This window comes from Delphinus delphis, chromosome 6 (assembly GCF_949987515.2).
Source record: "Delphinus delphis chromosome 6, mDelDel1.2, whole genome shotgun sequence".
Classification (NCBI taxonomy): Eukaryota; Metazoa; Chordata; class Mammalia; order Artiodactyla; family Delphinidae; genus Delphinus; species Delphinus delphis.
The window spans coordinates 112642944-112662256 of NC_082688.1; the positions used below are offsets into that span (position 1 = coordinate 112642944).

At 38.9% G+C, this 19313-nt stretch overlaps 1 protein-coding gene across 3 annotated transcripts in view; it reads left to right on the forward strand.

The window, feature by feature from the left end:
- NEK1 (NIMA related kinase 1) overlaps positions 1-19313 on the forward strand; it is a 231692-nt gene that overhangs the window by 209761 nt on the left and 2618 nt on the right. For all 3 annotated transcript variants that reach the window (XM_060015311.1, XM_060015312.1, XM_060015309.2), the window contains 4 exons: positions 20-171; positions 3102-3310; positions 4327-4457; positions 4631-4763. In XM_060015311.1, the coding sequence (XP_059871294.1) occupies positions 20-171; positions 3102-3310; positions 4327-4457; positions 4631-4763 (625 nt within the window). The remainder of the gene's footprint in view (positions 1-19; positions 172-3101; positions 3311-4326; positions 4458-4630; positions 4764-19313) is intronic.

The window sequence follows — 19313 nt, forward strand, 5'->3', positions numbered from 1 at the left end:
ATCGGTTGCCTTTTTATAGATGTTGAGGACATGTTCACTTCCAGACCTCTCAAAGCTGTTCAGAACACTGATGGATGTCCCCATTGTTGGAGATGGACGTCAGGACAATCTTGAAATGGATGAAATGGAAGATGAGCATGTTAAGGAAGGACCTTCCGACTCTGAGGACATGTGAGCATGATGACATTCGTAGATACCGACACTAACAGGATTTCTGAATTTACACATGTTCTAGAGATGGAGCCTCACCCACAGTTTTCAAACATGATCTGTAGCTGACCTTGCACTACTCCTTTAACTTTTTACAGTGTATTTTAAAGTACAGTCAAGGAAACTTTGATATGTGTGTCTGCCTCTAAATACTGTAACTTAATGTCACTTGAGGAATGTAAGGACAGGGTCACCATTGTGTTCTCTGTCTTACTGGCCACTGAGCGCCCGTCACAACGCTTGATGTGGCTGGTGCGTAATTGAGTGAACCTCAGCAGGATAATGACTGTTTGGTAGTTTGATGCCACATGGTACAGGGATTGCAGTGGGGAACTGAAGGACTCACTACTCTACTCTTCCCCAGGAAGAGGCCAGAAAGCTCCCCATCTGTCTCCTGCCGCCTGTGATTTCAAAACCATGGCAGTGGGCAGTTAGCAAAATTTAACAACACTCCTGAAAGAGGAAAATTTAACAACACTCCTGAAAGAGCTGGGAACTGGCAGCTCCTTAGACAGTAATGCCCCTTCACCTTCCTTGATATCAGTCAGCCTTCTCAGCCCATCCGACAAATGTTACAGCGTTTTGGGGGAAATAAAACCAGAGTGTTCAAGAAGTGTATTCAAGTCACCGGGAAAATAGGTTGCAAAATGCTATAATTTTTATGATTTATTTTTTGATTTGTTTGAATTTAAGTTTCTCCTTTTTACCTCTGCCTTTCAGTAGAAACAATGTGTGTTTTGATCTAATTGAAAACATGATATCAGTCTCATGATTTTTCTCCCTTTAATTCTTGAGCTGAGCACTGCATCTGGTGCATTTTATTTTCTGTTTTTGTTTTTCTTAAGGCTTGCCCTTTCTTTTTAAATTTCTAGCCAAACTTTATCTTTCAAAGGTTGACTTTTGAATTCTCTGGCTGTCCAGTGGTTAGGACTCCATGCTTTCACTGCCGAGGGCCCGGGTTCAACCCCTGGTCGGGGAACTAAGATCCCACAAGCCACGCAGTGTGGCCAAAAAAATAAATAAAGGTTGACTTTTTTTTTCCCCCATAGAGTTCTGTAGATTTTTGCTGGTGCCCTCAAAATTTGGAGGAAAAGTTACCTTTTTATCCTTGCTTCTTCTGCTTGGCTGTGGTCATTAAGCACTTTACGTTGTATTTTTATTAAGCCTGTTGGATAACAGGACAACATTTCAGCACCTCTGTGGTTGACAAAATCCTTGGTAACAGTTTTTTCCTCAGAGTTTTTATAAGTCATCAGTTTTTATCTGAGTGAATATAGCTTATTTGTGGCTTATATTCTTTTAATTACTAGTTGATGACAGAATTTTATTTTAAAATTTAAGTTAGAAGGTTTTAATGTTATTTTTAAAATTTGAAGAGTAAGGTTTTTTTCAAGTAAGTTACTCCATATGCATATAGGGAAATTTCACTTGACATTTTTCTTTGGAAAATATGCATGTTTTTGATCCAAACTTTATTTATGGTCATATAATAAAACCTACTAAAAAGAAAATTCAGGAGCAGGTTTTAAAGTACCTGAGTCAATTTTCTGAGTGCTCATGTCATAAAAAATGTTAATCCTCTTACACTTTTCTTACATTGGCATAGTTAGCAGCCCACTTGCTTTAATACCATCTGTGGTGGAAACTAATTCCTCTACAGGAAGATTTTACCAACAGGTTAATGCCTAGTCACATAGCAATGGTACCTAGCAGATGTGCGTGGTATGTAAGTCTGGTAATTAAATATTAAGCTAAATGCTCCTAGAAGGATGATCCGAAAGATTAGACACTGTCCTTCTCATTCTAATTAGATGATGTTTGCTTTTCTTTAAGTGCTGCAAAGTCAAAGTGTAGGAGTTTGTACACATACGTACAAAATGAAGATATTTCTACATTAAAAATTATTTTTCTGTTAATGAAAATTTTGTATAAGGTCTCACATAATAATATTTATGTTTTAGTTCTGCAGTAAGTATTTGTTTATTCAATTAGAGTCTAAACTTTAAGAAAGGGCTTCATCAGCCCTGTGTTCTGCTTAATACTGCTTTTCCACTATTGAAATCCTCACTGTGGGTCCCTAATCTTTCAGAGGACTACGTATCTAAAACTCGAATGAACTCGTAGTCTACAAGTTCTTCCATTTGCGTGCCCCAGGGAGAAAGAAGCAGCTCCTGGGGGAATGGAGCTGCGTGCTGAGTGTGCTTCCTGGGTCTTGTAGGTGTGGTCAGAAGGCCTAAATCTCAGTCTCGTTTTTGTCATTTATTGACCACGTGGCCTTGACAAGTCACTTGAGCACCTTGATTCATAGTTTCCGTGTTTCTAAAGTGAGTTTTGTATGGATAAAATTTAAATAGTAGGATAAACAGCTTTAATAACTAAGGTATTATATAAGTGTAAGATATTACTTGCATAAATCAGTTCATTTCAGCATCTGTAATTGCACAAAAGTAGAATTAATACTCTGGGCAGTGCCTGGAGGGCAAGACCCCCGCAGTGAGGCTAGTGCCCAGCTGTCGCACATCCACACCGAGATTTTGCTGAACCTTCAAAACTACATGAAAGAAAAATATTTAGTCTGGCTCTTCAATATTGAAGCATTCTTTCAAAACTTAAGGAATTAATAATGTTGATAGTTACATGATTCTCTCTGACAAATCAGGACCATTTTATACAAGTCATCTTCGGGCATACGTATTCCAGATGTGTCATGTGCTTTATTTATCAATTGTGTGAATCCTTATTTCCTTTGTTAAAAACTATGTGTTTTTTCAGATTTCTTTTTACCCACAACGAGTACTTTTAAGTAGAAAGGAGCGCATGTATATGGAGTTGAAGTAAAATTTCAGAAAGGTAAAGGTTTGGTAATGTTCCATTTAATTTTTAATTCTCAGTGTGTTTGAAGAGACTGACACAGACTTACAAGAGCTTCAGGCCTCCATGGAGCAGCTGCTGCGGGAGCAGCCTGGGGAGGACTACAGCGAGGAGGAGGGGTTGGGCCTGAAGACCAGCGACGCGGAGCAGGCCGCCAACGGCACGGACGCGGGCGATGAGGACGACAGCCCTAGCAGCGAGAGCGCTCTCAACGAGGAGTGGCACTCGGGTGCGTGGTGGCCCACGCTGCAAGCAGCGTGTCTCTTTCTGGCCTCCAACACGAGCCCCTTCCAGCCTTAAGTGAGGCTGAAGCCTGTTCTGTGTCGCTGACTTGCGTCCACTCTCTCTTCTCACACAGTCTGCATACATAGTTGTCCCATTTCTTTTCCACTAAAGTATGGAAATGCTTCTTGAAGCATTTTTATCCTGTTATCCTCCACTTCGTGACTTATTTTCCTAGTAATAAAGATAGTAACTTAGTTTTCTTAGCCCTTTATGTTTTACAAAGGGCTTCCACGTACAGTGCTTAACCAGCAGGGTTAAACTGAAAGAGTTTTTAAAACCTTGACACTTCTTTTTTTTTTTTTTTTTGGTTTGGAAGCAGCTCCTTGTTCATATCATTGACCCTAAGATGCATAGAAAATTTGTGTGTTTAAATAACGATTTATTTGAGAAGAAGAGGTAATGTGAAAAAGAATGATTCTGCATTCATTTTTCCTTTACTAGAATTTTTCAGATTACCTTGGGCATGTACATGACATAAAACATATAAAGCATTTATAATACTTTTTAAGTGCCTTCCAAGTTTTATGATATACATCTTAGGTCATCTATATGCTTGTTCATGTTTTGCCCTATGTTTAATATCAAGTTTTTAAAAATAGAGTGGGTTGCCTCAGTGCAGAACATACGGGTATGCGTTTTCCTTTTTTTTTTTTTTTTTTTTTTAGCTAAATTCAGTGACATCTCTTGGAATAGTTTTTATTCTAACCTGACTCACTGTTTATGTCTATAAAAGAAAAGATTTCTAAAGTAACATTCCTATTAAGACAAATTTATATATACATACATTGATTACCTATATATATGACAAGTATTATAATGACAGAAACTTTATATTGAATGTACAAGTAGTCTACCAATGACAGTATTCACGTGTCACAGGATTTTAATCAGTTATGGTAAGAATTATTTCATTCAGTCTTTTACATCATAAAATGTCTTCTTTTTTATTTATGTTTTTAGATAACAGTGATGGTGAGATAACTAGTGAATGTGAATACGACAGTGTCTTTAATCATTTAGAGGAACTAAGGCTTCACCTAGAGCAGGAAATAGGCTTCGAAAAGTTCTTTGAGGTTTACGAGAAAGTAAAAGTGAGTAAAATGTCACTTAAAGCATTTAATTTTGAAATATGCTCTGTTTGAATTACTAGTGAAATGTCAGTGATTTTTATTGGTCATTAGACCCATTATAAATAATAAACAAAGTCTCCAATTAGAGGAGGTTAACATTCAAATATTAATTTATATTTGGAAATTTGGTATAGGCTGTTCATGAAGATGAAGATGAAAATATTGAGATTTGTTCAACAGTGGTTCAGAATCTTTTGGGAAATGAACATCAGCATCTTTATTCCAAGATTCTTCATTTAGTTATGGCAGATGGAGCCTATCAAGAAGGTAAGATTTCCTCACGTCCTTATATTTTAAATAAATGTGCAAAAAATAAAATGACAAATGTAAATTGATGACGTTATATCACATGCATTTTGGTGAAATCTATATTGGAATTATATGTAGTACTTTGAAGCAATTAACTGTGTCCTTTTTGACTGTTTCTGGCATGAGCTTTTATTGGCTCAAGTTTTTTAAGTCAATATTTTAATTTAATTTGCAAGTAATATTTTGAATGAGATTTTTTAAAAGCCTCCTTATTGGACAGCTCTAGAAATTAGAATACTTTTTTATTAAGGAGGCAGAATTAAAATTTTAGACACATACGTAAAATTTCTCCTAACTAGAGCCAAATGTAATCTCTTCTGTTGAGAGTAAGTAGAGTTCATCTACAGTGATTTGAGGGTAAACCATTTTTATATTTGGAAAATATTTACCAATAGAATTACTCAGAATGTGTTAGGACTTTATTAAAAGTTATTAAAGTTAAAAATGTTTTTCCCCTTAAATTGGTCAAGAGCACTAAGCATGGAACCTAGAGACCAGAGTTACATTCCCGACTCTGACAAGCTGGTCATGACACAAGGTGACTTATTTTGTCTCGAGTTTGTTTCCTTTGCTATCAGATGGAGCATGACCTCCAACCTCATGCACTGTGGTGGATTTTCAGAGTGTTTATGGAGCCCCCATGGGCCTGGCACTCCATTTCTGTGGCCACTGAAGGGCATGGTCTGTGCTTACATATTGTGTACAGTTTCCTTGGGAGATAAGACAGGTAGATAGGAAAGAAAGTGTAAAACTATACATAGAAGTGCTCATTCTGAAATGTTTTCAGTGCAGTAGGAATTAGAGAAGGGAGATCAAACTGGGAAAAATGGAAAGAAACGTAGAAGGTGTGACTTGTAGGGAAAAGAACAAACCAGCGATTCATGTGTGTTAGGGTTAGACTGACTGTATTAGGAGCTTCCTGTTGAGAATTAGTCTTTGTGATTGACCCTGTGAAATGTGTAAGGAACTGGAGGAAACCAGTGAAGGTTTCTGAAGTGAAAGGACTGACATAGTGGAAGAGGCAGCGGGAGCACCTGATGGAAACGGTAGGGGCAGTTGGCATGCGTTGGTGAGGACCCGGACTTCGTGTTCAGAGGGGTGTTCAGTTCAGGTATTTCAGAGCCAGGGTTTTATTAAAATATTTGTCATTTTGACTCATGAAAAATTAAGTCTGCTAAAATCACAGCTCAAGAATGCTTTTTATTTTGGGAGAAACTTTATGGTTATGTAGACTTATTTACATTAACTGTAAGCTCAGCAAAAACTTTCTTGAGTTGCTTTAATGGAAGTAAAATTCTTGATAAAATTCTAATAGTTATCGATAAATTGAAAGTAGAAAATCTTCAGGTAGAGTAAGTACTCTTTTTTTAAAAATTAATTTATTTATTTTTGGCTGCGTTGGGTCTTTGTTGCTGTGCGTGGGCTTTCTCTAGTTGCGGCAAGCAGGGGCCGCTCTTTGTTGCGGCATGCGGACTTCTCATTGTGGTGGCTTCTCTTGTTGCGGAGCACAGGCTCTAGGCGCGCAGGCCTCAGTAGCTGTGGCACACGGGCTCAGTAGTTGTGGCTCACAGGCTCTAGAGTGCAGGCTCAGTAGTTGTGGCACACGGGCTTAGTTGCTCCGCGGCATGTGGGATCTTCCTGGACCAGAGCTCGAACCCGTGTCCCCTGCACTGGCAGGCGGATTCTTAACCACTGTGCCACCAGGGAAGCCCAGTAAGTACTCTTATAGCTTCAGACCCCACTGCATTTTCATTACTTTTCTTCTTAAGCTAACAGAATAACTGCCAAGGAGTAGTTCAGGCCATTAGCAGCAAGGAACAGATTGAACGTAAACCAGTCCTTCTTATAAGCCAGCAGATAGTGCTGCCTGTGTGCTTCACTACGTAGTAGTTCAGATTATCAGAAATAGGCGTAAACAGAATCACGTTTTATGCTTATGGTGGTTGCTATGAAACCTATCAGTAGAAATTTAAGGGAGCTCTTCCTTATTAAAAAAAAATGTCAAAGGACAATAAAATAACTCCACTTTGGGGAAAAAATATAAGAACGTACTTATCCAAATAAATGTTTAGTGTCTTCAAAGCAGAGGTACAGACTTATTCTAATGAAGGTATTCCATTACACAAAATACCTTGAAACTTCTCTTTCAGAAATTCCCTGACAGCTTATATACCAGATTCTTTTGATTGTCTTTCTAGATACAAGTCTATTCTGAGAGCATTTAATTTTTTTGCAAAAAGCTTAAAGTTACTTGCAACCAAGTTTAGTGAATGAAGTGGGTAATCAAGATAAATGATATGTGATCTTTTTCAGTAACTTACCATGCAGTAATGAACCTAATTTGTATAATTAGTTTGTAAACTGATTTGGAATATTTTGAACAAGAATTCATTTCTAGGGCTTCCCTGGTGGCACAGTGGTTGAGAGTCCGCCTGGCGATGCAGGGAACACAGGTTCGTGCCCCGGTCCGGGAGGATCCCACATGCCGCGGAGCGGCTGGGCCCGTGAGCCACAGCTGCTGAGCCTGTGCGTCTGGAGCCTGTGCTCCACAACGGGAGAGGCCACAGCAGTGAGAGGCCCGCATACCGCAAAAAAAAACAAAAAACAAAGCATTTCTAAAAATATTTGTCAAAAATTAATACTATTACTTTAAAGGTATGATTTGTAGACTAAAGTCAAGGATTTAAAGTGTTGATGCGTAATTTTGGCAGTATAAATTTTCATAAGATTTATTTATATTCCATCTCGTTCCCCAAAAAAAGGTTTAACTACATGATATATAGTGCAATGTATATATATGTGTGTGTGTGTGTTTATACACACATACACACAGATCAAACTGAAATTAAGTTAAAAACAAGTGTTTGGGAAAGTCAACATTATCAGGCAAATGAATACCTCAGGCAAATGAGTGCAAGCAATATAATATTAAGCCAAGTTGAAGTAGGAACAGAAAGTTCATGGTCAAAGGGTCTCTACAATTTGGGAAAATAATTCACAAATTTGGTGCTGAGATTTGTAGCAAAGCAGGAAACCTAACTAATCACTTGAGACGAAATATGTCCGTTACTCAGAGGACAGCTCTTTTTGGTATTGAAACAAAGGAAAAATGTCCAGTGATTCTTCTAAAAAGGGGACTATGATAAAGTGTTCCTCAAACTCGGGTAGCATGTGGAGTCCCCTAAAGGGGAAGATACTTTTTCAGACTCCAAGAATCTAAGTCCATAGACCTCAGTGAAAAACTGAAGTCTTAGTGTTTGCAAATGTCTTTCAGTTGTGTTTATTACTATAAAACATGGGGGTTTTTAATATATATATAAAATATTTTTATCAAAATGAATATATAAAATATAAACATTATCTGGAACTTGTATATTCCTGATTTAATTGAAATCTTGGACACCATTTTATAAAACAGCCCTGTTATGGCCTGAAAACATTCTCAGTAACTTTTACAATATTTGGATTTCATAGGACCCTTTCTCATAATATGGCATGTGGAAGTTAATGGCATGAGGCCAGAAAAATGATTGTATTTGAGTGAATCTGTGGAGAGTATCAGACTAGTTCTGTTCATACTCAGACTGCATCCTTCAGGCAGTTCTCACAAGTATCGTTTCAAGATGCTTTCCATTAGTAGTCAGCAACAGTGTGCTTGGGAGTTAGCGTTGCTTGACAGGTATTTGGAAAACTTGCCCCTTCCTTGGAGAAAAAGCACAGTCAGCTGAGCCATGAGGTAGAATTGACACCGTCCTGTGACAGCTGAGTGGTTTCAGAAGGACACATGCCTACACAGAAGGCCATTCCCCTGCAAAACACCACCAATCATGCCGGCTAATGCACTCCTCAAGAAGCAGTACCAGGTTTACTCTACCACACAAATGAAAGGGCACGAGGACCCCGAGTTCTGGATCATAAAGCCTGCAGTAATTCCTTTAGCCTGGAAAAAAAGGTAAAGCAGCTAAGCATATCAACTCACTAAGCTGGTTGTAAAATGTATATTGAATTCTCTAAATCAGCCATCCCCAACTTTTATGGCGCCAGGGACCGGTTTCGTGGAAGACAGTTTTTCCACAGAGTGGGGAGTGGGGTGGGAATTGTTTGGGGATGAAACAAGCACGTTACATTTATTGTGCACTTTATTATTATTACATTGTAATATATAATGAAATAATTATACAACTCACCATAATGCAGAATCAGTGGGAGCCCTGAGCTTGTTTTCCTGCAACTAGATGGTCCCATGTGGGGGTGACGGGAGACAGTGACACCCAAAGTGTGTTGCTTATGTCTGGTCTACCCCGTTAGATGCAGCTTAATTGTCACTTGCCACTCACTGATAGGGTTTTGGTGTGAGTCTGCAAGCAAGGGATTTTTGTTGTGGTGGTGGTGGTGGTGGTACGCGGGCCTCTCACTGTTGTGGCCTCTCCTGTTGCGGAGCACAGGCTCCGGACACGCAGGCTCAGCGGCCATGACTCACGGGCCTAGCCACTGCGCGGCATGTGGGATCTTCCCGGACCAGGGCACGAACCCGTGTCCCCTGCATCGGCAGGCGGACTCTCAACCACTGCACCACCAGGGAAGCCCTGTTTCTTATATATTTTATACAGAGTAGCTTGTATCTCTTAATCCCATGCCCCTAATTTGCCCCTCCCCCCTTCCCTTTCCGCTTTGGTAGCCACTAGTTTGTTTATTGTATCTGTGAGTCTGTTTCTTTTTTGCATGAATATTCATTTGTATTATTTTTAAAGATTCCAAAATAAGTGGTATCATGGACTATTAGACTTTCTCTGTGTGACTGCTTTCACTAAGCATATTCTCTAGGTCCATCCGCATTGCTGCAAATGGCAGGATTTCATTCTTTTTTATGGCTGAGTAATATTCCATTGTATATATGTACCACATCCTCTTTATCCATTCATATGTTGATGGACGTTTAGTTTGCTTCCATATCTTGGCTATTGTAGATAACGGTGCTATGAACTTTGGGGTGCATGTATCTTTTTTGAATCAGTGTTTCTGTTTTCAGGATATATACCCAAGAATAGAATACTGGATCATATGGTAGTTCTATTTTTAGTTTTTTCCATAATGACTGCACCAATTTACATTCCCACCAACAGTGTACAAGGGTTCCGTTTTCTTCACATTCTCTCCAACATTTGTTATTTGTAGGCTTTTTGGTGATGGCAGGTGATGAGGTGATATCTCGTTTTGATTTGCATTTCTCTAGTAATTAGTGACGTTGGACATCTTTTCATGTGTGTTAGGCATCTGTATGTCTTTGGAAAATGTCTAGTCAGGACTTCTGACCATTTATTTATTTATTTATTTTGCGGTACGCTGGCCTCTCACTGCTGTGGCCTCTCCCGTTGCGGAGCAGAGGCTCTGGACGTGCAGGCTCAGTGGCCATGGCTCACGGGCCCAGCTGCTTCGTGGCATGTGGGATCCTCCCAGACCGGGGCATGAACCCGTGTCCCCTGCATCGGCAGGCAGACTCTCAACCACTGCGCCACCAGGGAAACCCCTTCCCATTTATTTATTTATTTGTTTGTTTTTTAATTTATGGCTGTGTCGTGTCTTAGTTGTGGCACACGGGAGTCTTCGTTGAGGTGTGTGGGATCTTCCATTGCAGCACAGGCTCTTTGTTGTGGCTTGCAGGCTTCTCTCTAGTTGTGGCACGCAGACTCCAGAGCGCACGGGCTCTGTAGTTTGTGGCACGTGGGCTCTCTCGTTGGGGCACACAAGCACAGTACGTGTGGTGCGCAAGCTTAGTTGCCCCATGGCATGTGGGATCTTAGTTCCCTGACCAGGTGTCAAACCCACGTCCCCTGCATTGGAAGGCAAATTCTTTACCACTGGACTACCAGGGAACTCCCTCTTCTGCCCATTTTTGGTTAGGTTGATTTTTGGTTTTGGGTTTGGGTTTGTTTTATATTGAGTTGTATGAGCTGTTTATATACTTTGGATATTAATCCTTTGTTAGTCTATCATTTGCAATCTTTTCTCCCATTCCAAAGGTTGTGTTTTTGTTTTGCTGATGGTTTCCTTTGCTGTGCAAAAAGCTTTTAAGTTTAATTAGGTCCATTTGTTTATTTTTGCTTTTATTTCTTTTGCCTTAGGAGATGGATCCAAAAAAATATTGCTATGATTTATGTCAGGAGTGCTCTATGTTCTCTTCTATGAGTCTTATGGTTTCAGGTTTAACATTTAGGTTTTTAATCCATTTTGAGTTTATTTTTGTATATGGTGTGAGGAAATGTTCTAATCTCATTCTTTTACATGCATCTGTCCAGTTTTCCCAGCACTACTCCTTGAAGAGAATGTCTTTCTCCATTATATGTTCTTACCTCCTTTGTCGTAGATTAATTGACCATAGGTGTGTGGGTTTGTTTTTGGACTCTCTATTCTGTTCCATTGATCTATATGTCTGTTTTTGTGCCAACACCACACTGTTTTGATTACTGTAACTTTGTAGTAGACAGTAAGTCACCTACCTATGAATGAGTTCTGTTCTGAGAGCACATTCGTAAGTCCAGTTTGTTCATAAGTCCAACAAAGTTAGCCTAGGTACCCAAATAACACAGTCGGCTATATAGTACCGTACCACAATAGTTTTATAATACTTTTCACACAAATAATATGTAAAAAACAAAGAATCACAAAAAAGAAAATATTTTTAATCTTATAGTATAGTACCTTGAAAAGTACAGTAGTCCAGTACAACAGCTGGCATCTGGGGCTGGCATCGAGTGAATAGGCAAGAAGAGCTACTAACTGGAGGAGGGAGAGGAGGTGGGAGATGGCAGAGCTGAAAGATCATCAGCAATAGGAGACAGAGGGCGAGCTGCAGTTTCATTCATGCCTGACGTTGATGGCACAGGTTCTGCTTCCTTGCTGGATTCAGTTCTATCTACCCTCTTGAAAAAACAATCCAATGATGTCTGTGTAGTAGCTCTTTTTTTCTCATCATAGATGACATGGTATCACTGGATTGCATTCTGAATGGCTGCTGCAACCTTCGTGTACCATTCTGTGTTTGGGTCCTGAGCCTCAGAGACTAACAGTGCTTCCTCAAATAAAGAGAATCCCCTTGCCATTTCCTGCATCGTGAATCTCTTCGGTTCTTCAGTTACTTCTTCTTCCTCTTGTAGCTCCACTCTCTCAATTATTTTCACTTTTCTTTCCATTGTTATCACTTGGCACTTCTTAGCCATACCAGCTACACACCGCTGCCTTTACGTGTGCTTCCTGGGCTTGAAATAAAGATACTGTATTACTGTACTCTATACAGTACTGTACGGTAGCGTACACAAGAGCACAACCACTTATAGAGGGTGCATACATGTGACAGTGTACACCAGACATGTGAACTAACTTATGTGATTGGACATGAGAACACATGTTTGCATCTTTGAAAGTTTGCAACTTAAAAAAGATTTATATGTAGGGGGCTTACTGTAGTCTGAAGTCTGGGAGGGAGATAGCCTCCAGCTTTGTTTTTTTTTTTCCTCAAGATTGCTTTGGCAATTCCGGGTCTTTTGTGGTTCCATATGAATTTTTGGATCATTTGTTCTAGTTCTAGGGAAAATGTCATGGGTATTTTGATAGAGATTGCATTAAATCTGTAGCCTGCTTTGGCTAGTATGCCATTTAACAATATTAATTCTTCCAATCCAAGAGCACAGGATATCTTTCTATTTCTTTGTATTATCTTCAGTTTCCTTCATAACTGTTTTACAGTTTTCAGTGTATAGGTTGTTCACCTCCTTGGTTAAGTTTATTCCTGTGTATTTTATTCTCTTTGATGTGATTTTAAACAGGATTTTTTTTTTCTCTTTCTGATGATTTATTATTAATGTTTAGAAAAGCAACTGATTTCTATATGTTAATCTTGTATCCTGCAACTTTGCTGAATTCATTTATTAGTTCTAATAGTTTTGGGGGGGAGACTAGTGTTTTCTTATATAAAGTATCATGTCATCTGCAAGAAGTGATAGTTTTACTTCTTCCTTTCCAATTTGGATGCCTTTTATGTCTTTTTCTTGTCTGATTGCTGTGGCTAGGGCTTCTAACACTATGTAAATAGAAGTGGCAAGAGTGGGCATCCTTGTCTAGTTCCTGAATATAGAGGAAAAGTTTTCAGCTTTTCACTGTTGAGTGTGATAATAGCTGTGGGCTTGTCATAAATGGCCCTTATCATGTTGAGATGAGTTCCCTTTATACATAACTTGATGGAAATTTTTATCATGAATGGATGTTGAATTTTCTTAAATGCTTTCTGCACCTATTGAGATGATCATGTGATTTTTTTATGCTTCCCTTTGTTAATGTGGTGCTGTCACATTCGTAGATTTGCAAATGTTGAACCATCCTTGCATCCTGAGAATAAATCCAACATGATCCTGGTGTATGATCCTTTTTATATATTTTTGGATTTGGTTTGCTAATATTTTGTTGAGGAGTTTTTTTTTGTTTGTTTGTTTGTTTTTTTTGTGGTACGCGGGCCTCTCACTGTTGTGGCCTCTCCCGTTGCGGAGCACAGGCTCCAGACGCGCAGGCTCAGCGACCATGGCTCATGGGCCCATCCACTCTGCGGCATGTGGGGTCTTCCCAGACCAGGGCACGAACCCTTGTCCCCTGCATCGGCAGGTGGACTCTCAACCACTGCGCCACCAGGGAAGCCCTGTTGAGGAGTTTTGCATCTATATTCATCAAAGAGATTGGCCTGTAACTTTCTTTTCTTGTAGTGCCTTTGTCTGGTTTTGGTATCAGGGTAATGGTGGCCTCGTAGAATAAATTTGGGAGCATCCCATCCTCTTTAATTTTTTGGAATAGTTTGTGAAGGATAGCTATTATTTCTTTATATGTTTAGTAGAATTTCCCTGTGAAGCCCTCTGGTCCTGGACTTTTGTTGGCTGGGAGGTTTTCTTTATTACAAATTCAGTTTCGCTACTAGTGATTGATCTGTTCAGATTGCTTCTTCTTGATTCAGTCTTCACAGGTTGTGTGTTGCTAGAAATTTGTCCATTTCTTCTGTTCAATTTGTTGGCATATAACTTCGTAGTAGTATGATTTTTTTGTTACCTCTGTGGTATTGGTTGTTATTTCTTCACTTTCATTTTTTTTATTTGGGTCCTCTTTTTATTCTTTTTGAGCCTCGCTAAAGGTTTATCAACTTTGTTTATCAAAAAGAGTTATCAAAAATCAACTCTTAGTTTCATTAATCTTTTCTATCTTTTTTTTTTTGGTCTGTATTTTATTTATTTTCTTTATATATTTTCCTACCTTTTGCTGACTTTGGGCTTTGTTTGTACTTCTTTTTCTAATTCCTTTAGGTGGTAGGTTAGGTTTTGTTTTTGAAGTTTTTCCTATTTCTTGAGGAAGACCTGTATGCCTATGAACTTTCCTCTTAGAACTGCTTTTGCTGCATCCATAAGGTTTTGGAATGTTGTGTTTTTATTTTCATTTGTCTTGAGGTGTTTTCTGATTTCCCCTTTGATTTCTTCATCGACCCATTGAGTTTTTAGTAGCATGTTGTTTGGTCTCCATGTGTTTGTTCTTTTCCCTGTTTTCTTTCTGTAATTGATATATGGCTTGATATAATTTCTATCCTCGTAAATTTGTTGAGACTTGTTTTGGGGCCTAGCATGTGATCTATCCTGGAGAATGTTCCATGAGCACTTGAAAAGAATATGTACTCTGCCGTTTTTGGATGTAAAGTCCTATAGAGATGTGTTAAGACCAACTAGTCTATTGAGCTATTTAAGACCACTGTTGCCTATTGATTTTCTGTCTGGATGATCTGTCCATTGATGTAAGTGGGGTGTTAAAGTCCCCTACTATTATTGTAGTGTTGTCAGTTTCTCCCTTTATGTCTGTTAGTTTTTTCTTTATATATTTAGGTGCTCCTATATTGGGTGCGTGTATGTTAAGTAATGTAATATTCTCTTCTTGTATTGATCCATTTATTGTTATAATATCTTTCTTTATGGCCTTTGTTTTAAAGTCTATTTTTGTCTGATATATGTATTGCTACCCCCACTTTCTTGTCATTTCCATTTGCATGAAATATCTTTTTCCATCCCCTCACTTTCAATCTGTGTTTGCTTTTAGCCCTGAAGTGTCTCTCTTGTAGGCAACATACTGAAGGGGCTTGGTTTAGGGGTTTTTTAAAAAATCTAATCAGCTACCCTATGTCTTTTGATGACAGCATTTAATCCATTGATATTTAAAGTACTTAACTGATAGGTATGTACTTACTGTTTTCTTTTTTCTGGCTGTTGTAATTCTTCTCTGTTTTCTGGGTGTTGTAGTTCTTCTCTGTTAATTTCTTCTCTTATGATTTGATGATTTTCTTTAGTGGTATGCTGTGTTTTTTTCTTTTTGATTTTTGTATATCTATTGTAGGGTTTGATTTGTGGTTACCACGGGATTCATATATGTGGCATGTTGACCCATAATTTTATCTACGTGTTTTAAACTGCTAGTCATTTAGGTTCAAAGGTATTCCAAAAGAGCTACATTTTTTACTCCATCTCCCACATTTTGTGTTTTTTATGTCGTATGTTACATATTCTTGCTTATCCCTTAACTGTTCATTGTAATTATAGTTGCTTTTAACTTTTTTTTGTCTTTCAACCTATGTACTGGCTTAAGTGGTTGATCTTCAATCCTTACTATATACTTGCCTTTCCTAGTCGTATTTTCCCTTTCTTATAGGTTTTTACTTCTTTTCCATTTAGAGGACACAGTTCACCATTCTTTTTAGAGTCAGTTTAGTATTGCTGTATTTGTTTAATTTTTGTTTGTTGGAGAAATTCTTTCTCTCTCCTTCTGTTCTAAATGATAATCTTTCTGAGTGGAGTGTCCTGGGTTGCAAGTTTTTCCCTTTCAGGACTTTGAATATATATTGCCACTCCCTTCTGGCCTGCAAAGTTTCTGCAGAGAAATCAGCTGATAGCCTTATGGGGGTTCCCTTTTATATAACTCTTTGTTTTTCTCTTGCTGCCTTTAGAATCCTCTCTTTATCTTTAACTTTTGCCATTTTCATTATGGTAGGTCTTTGTGTGGGTCCATTTGGGTTCATCTCGTTTGGAACCCTCTGTGCTTCCTGTACCTGGATATCTATATTCTTCTACAGGTTTGGGAATTTTTCAGCCATAATTTCCTCACATACATTTTTGATCCCCTTCTCTCTCTCTTCTCCTTCTGGGACTCCTATAATGTGAATGTTGGAACACCTAATGCTATCTCAAATATCTCTTAAACAAACTTTTTTAAATGAAAGCAATTTTTCTTTCTCTTGTTCTGATTGGGTGGTTTCCATTGTTCAGTTATATCTTCCAGATCACTTATGCAGTCTTCTGTATCACTTAGTGATTCATTTCCTTATAGTGTGTTTTTATTTCACCTGTTGTATTATTCATTTCTGATTGGCCCTTTTCTATATTTTCTAGTTCTTCATTAAAATGTTCAGTGTTTAGATCAATTCTTTTCCCTAATTCAGTTAACATTTTCTTTACTAATGTTTTGAATTTTTTATCTGGAAAATTATTTATTTCTATTTCATTATTTATCCAGAGTTTTCTCTTACTCTTTGAATTGAGAGCAGTTCCTCTGCCTTTTCTTTCTTTTTTTTTTTCCTATTTTTAAATATTTTATTGACTGTAGTTGATTTACATTGTTGTTTTAATTTCTGCTGTACAGCAAAGTGATTCAGATATATATATATATATATATATATATATATATATATATATATATATATACACACACACATTATTTTTTTATATTCTTTTCCATTATGGTTTATCCCTGGATATTGAATATAGTTCCCTGTGCTGTACAGTAGGACCTTGTTGTTTATCCATTCTATATATAATAGTTTGCATCTGCTAACCCCAAATTCCTAATCCATCCCTCCTCACCACCCCACCTTGGCAACCACATGGCTGTACTCTCTGTCTGTGAGTCTGTTTCTGTTTCATGGATAAGTTCATGTGTGTCATATTTTAGATTCCACATATAAGTGATATCATATGGTACCACTTGAGTAAGTGCCAACAGTGGCACCTGCTGCTCCACCCGGCTCTGCCTCAGGCCTGGGTCACCTCTGTGTCCCAAGGTTCAGTCTCTTCCCCAGTCCTGGCTACCCCAGTTCCAGTGCTACGCTGTGGCTTGGAGTGAATGGGGCTGGAGAATTGGCTCTGCTTGGGCTGGGGTTGTGTGATGAGGTGGTCCCGGGAAGAACCTCAGCTGTTAGAGCGCACCTCTCTCTGCACTGCCTCTGGGGCCAACACTCGAGCTCCTCACAACTGGACTCCAGACTTCTCCAGTCCTTGTATTTGTCACAGCATCTTCCAGCCAGCCAACAAGGCTTGTGTCCTCTGTCTAGGACCCCAGGACTGGGATGCCCAGTCTGTGGCTCGACCCGCTCACTCCCCAAGGCAAGTGTCCATCGCTGCAGTCTTCCTTTTCCTCTGAGTCCCCTCCCAGGGGCACAGGTCATGACCTGACCTCTCTTCTTCCCATCATACCAGATTCTCTGAGAATCTTTCTTACAGCCTTGGTTGTACAGCAATCCAGCTAGTTTCCAGTTTGTTTTCAGTGAGAATTGTTCCACATGTCGATGTATTTTTAATGTGTTCCTGGTGCGGGTGATGGTGAGCTCCACATCCTCTTACTCTGCCATCTTGATCTCTCCCTTTAGAGTCCTCCTTATTCGAAATTCTTATACTGCATATCTAGCTGTCTTTCCCCAGACTGTCGTCTTTTAGGCCACATCTTAGGAGATAACAGTAAAACCATGTCATCTGCATATGGTGCTTAGACACTTTTATTTTCTGTGTTGGTGGGACGTAATGAGGGAGGGGATGAATAATGATATGTAGTACACCCAATAGTGGTATCAGGGGCATTAAGTTAGAAGTTAAAAAGATTTTCTACAACACATTTCTGTTTTATTTAATCAGAAATTATGTGAGTCCTCAAAAGACAGCCTGAACTATTCAACTCCCCCAGCTGTTACAGTGCAGGTTTGGTAAGCACCCACAGTATGCAACTCCCCTGTCATAGTGCAGGTGTGGTAAGCGCCTACAGTATACAACACCCCTGACTGTGACAGTACAGGTTTGGTAACTGCCTACAGTATACAACACCCCCATACTGTCACAGTGCAGGTGTGGTAAGCGCCTACAGTATACAACTCCCCTGTCACTGTGCAGATGTGGTAAGAACCCACTGTATACAACTCCCTCATATTGTCACATTGCAGATTTGCTAAGTGCCTACAGGTGTAGCAATTGGTAAAATAAATGCCACTTAGTCTTTAGCTAGGTACTAGCTAGTCTAGAGTCAGAGATCAAATAGAGATAGTACAATGTGTGAACTGCTTTATATTATTCCTAAAAAATTTATTCTTTAAGGAGAGGAGGAGCCAAGTGTAGACAGTCATAGAATGGCAAAGGCCAGCAGGTCCTCGTTTAGAACATTGATCTTAGCAGTCCAAACTTGTAAACGGCTAAGAAGGAAACAAAGACCTTCCTTCTACATTTATTTTAGATAGATTATTATGCTATTTATGTGATGAGATTCTGTACACCAGTTACAGTGAAGGAATGAAATTTTCATCTATCACTTGGATAAGCCCCACCAATATGATGAGTTGAATAAGTAGTACATGATACCATTTATATAATGTTTAAAAGCAATTTTATTTAAATGTGCATATATGTAATAAAAATAAAAAGCCATGGGAAGGAAGGGGACACATCAATTTCAGGATACTGTTAACACCCCTCAGCAGGAGGAGAAGGCAATAAGATGGGAAAAGGGTGCTCTCTCTCTTTAATGTGTTTTTCTTGAATCAGTTCTCCAAACCAGTGTGGCCAAAAGTTAACTTTTACTAATTCTAGATATTAGGTACCTGTGTGTTCATTAGTTTATTCTCTGTACTTTTCTGTTTGAATCTGTACTTTTCTGTTTGAAACAGTTTGTCATTGTAAAAAAAATAAGTAAATTATAGTACACAGCAATAAGTGTAACACTGAAAGCAATAAAATATGTTGTGTAAAGTGATGGTCCAGCTATATTGGAAGAAATAAAGTGTCAGGATAATTCTTCCCAGGGGAGAGGACGTCAGAGCTGGATTTTGACAGATAAGTGGGGATTTATCCCCGAAGGCATATGTCTCCTTGTACATAGAGGGGTGCCAGCTGTTGTACTATAGGAACTGTAAGCTCTTCAGTGTTACTAGAGCATTTATTATGGGGACAGCTGGGGAAGATGGGCAATGGAAGTAGACAAGGCTAGAAGTACTTAAAAGACCAGATCCTGAAGGGCATTGCAGTCCACATAAGGAGCACAGGTTCTGTCCTGAGCCTGTGGGGAGCTCGTGAGGGGTTTCAAGCAGTGCAGTGATTAGAGATGACACTTCGATTTTAACGGAAGAGCCTTCTGGAGTGTGAAGATAGTGACTGTTATGTAAGGTTAAATTAAGCAGTCTGT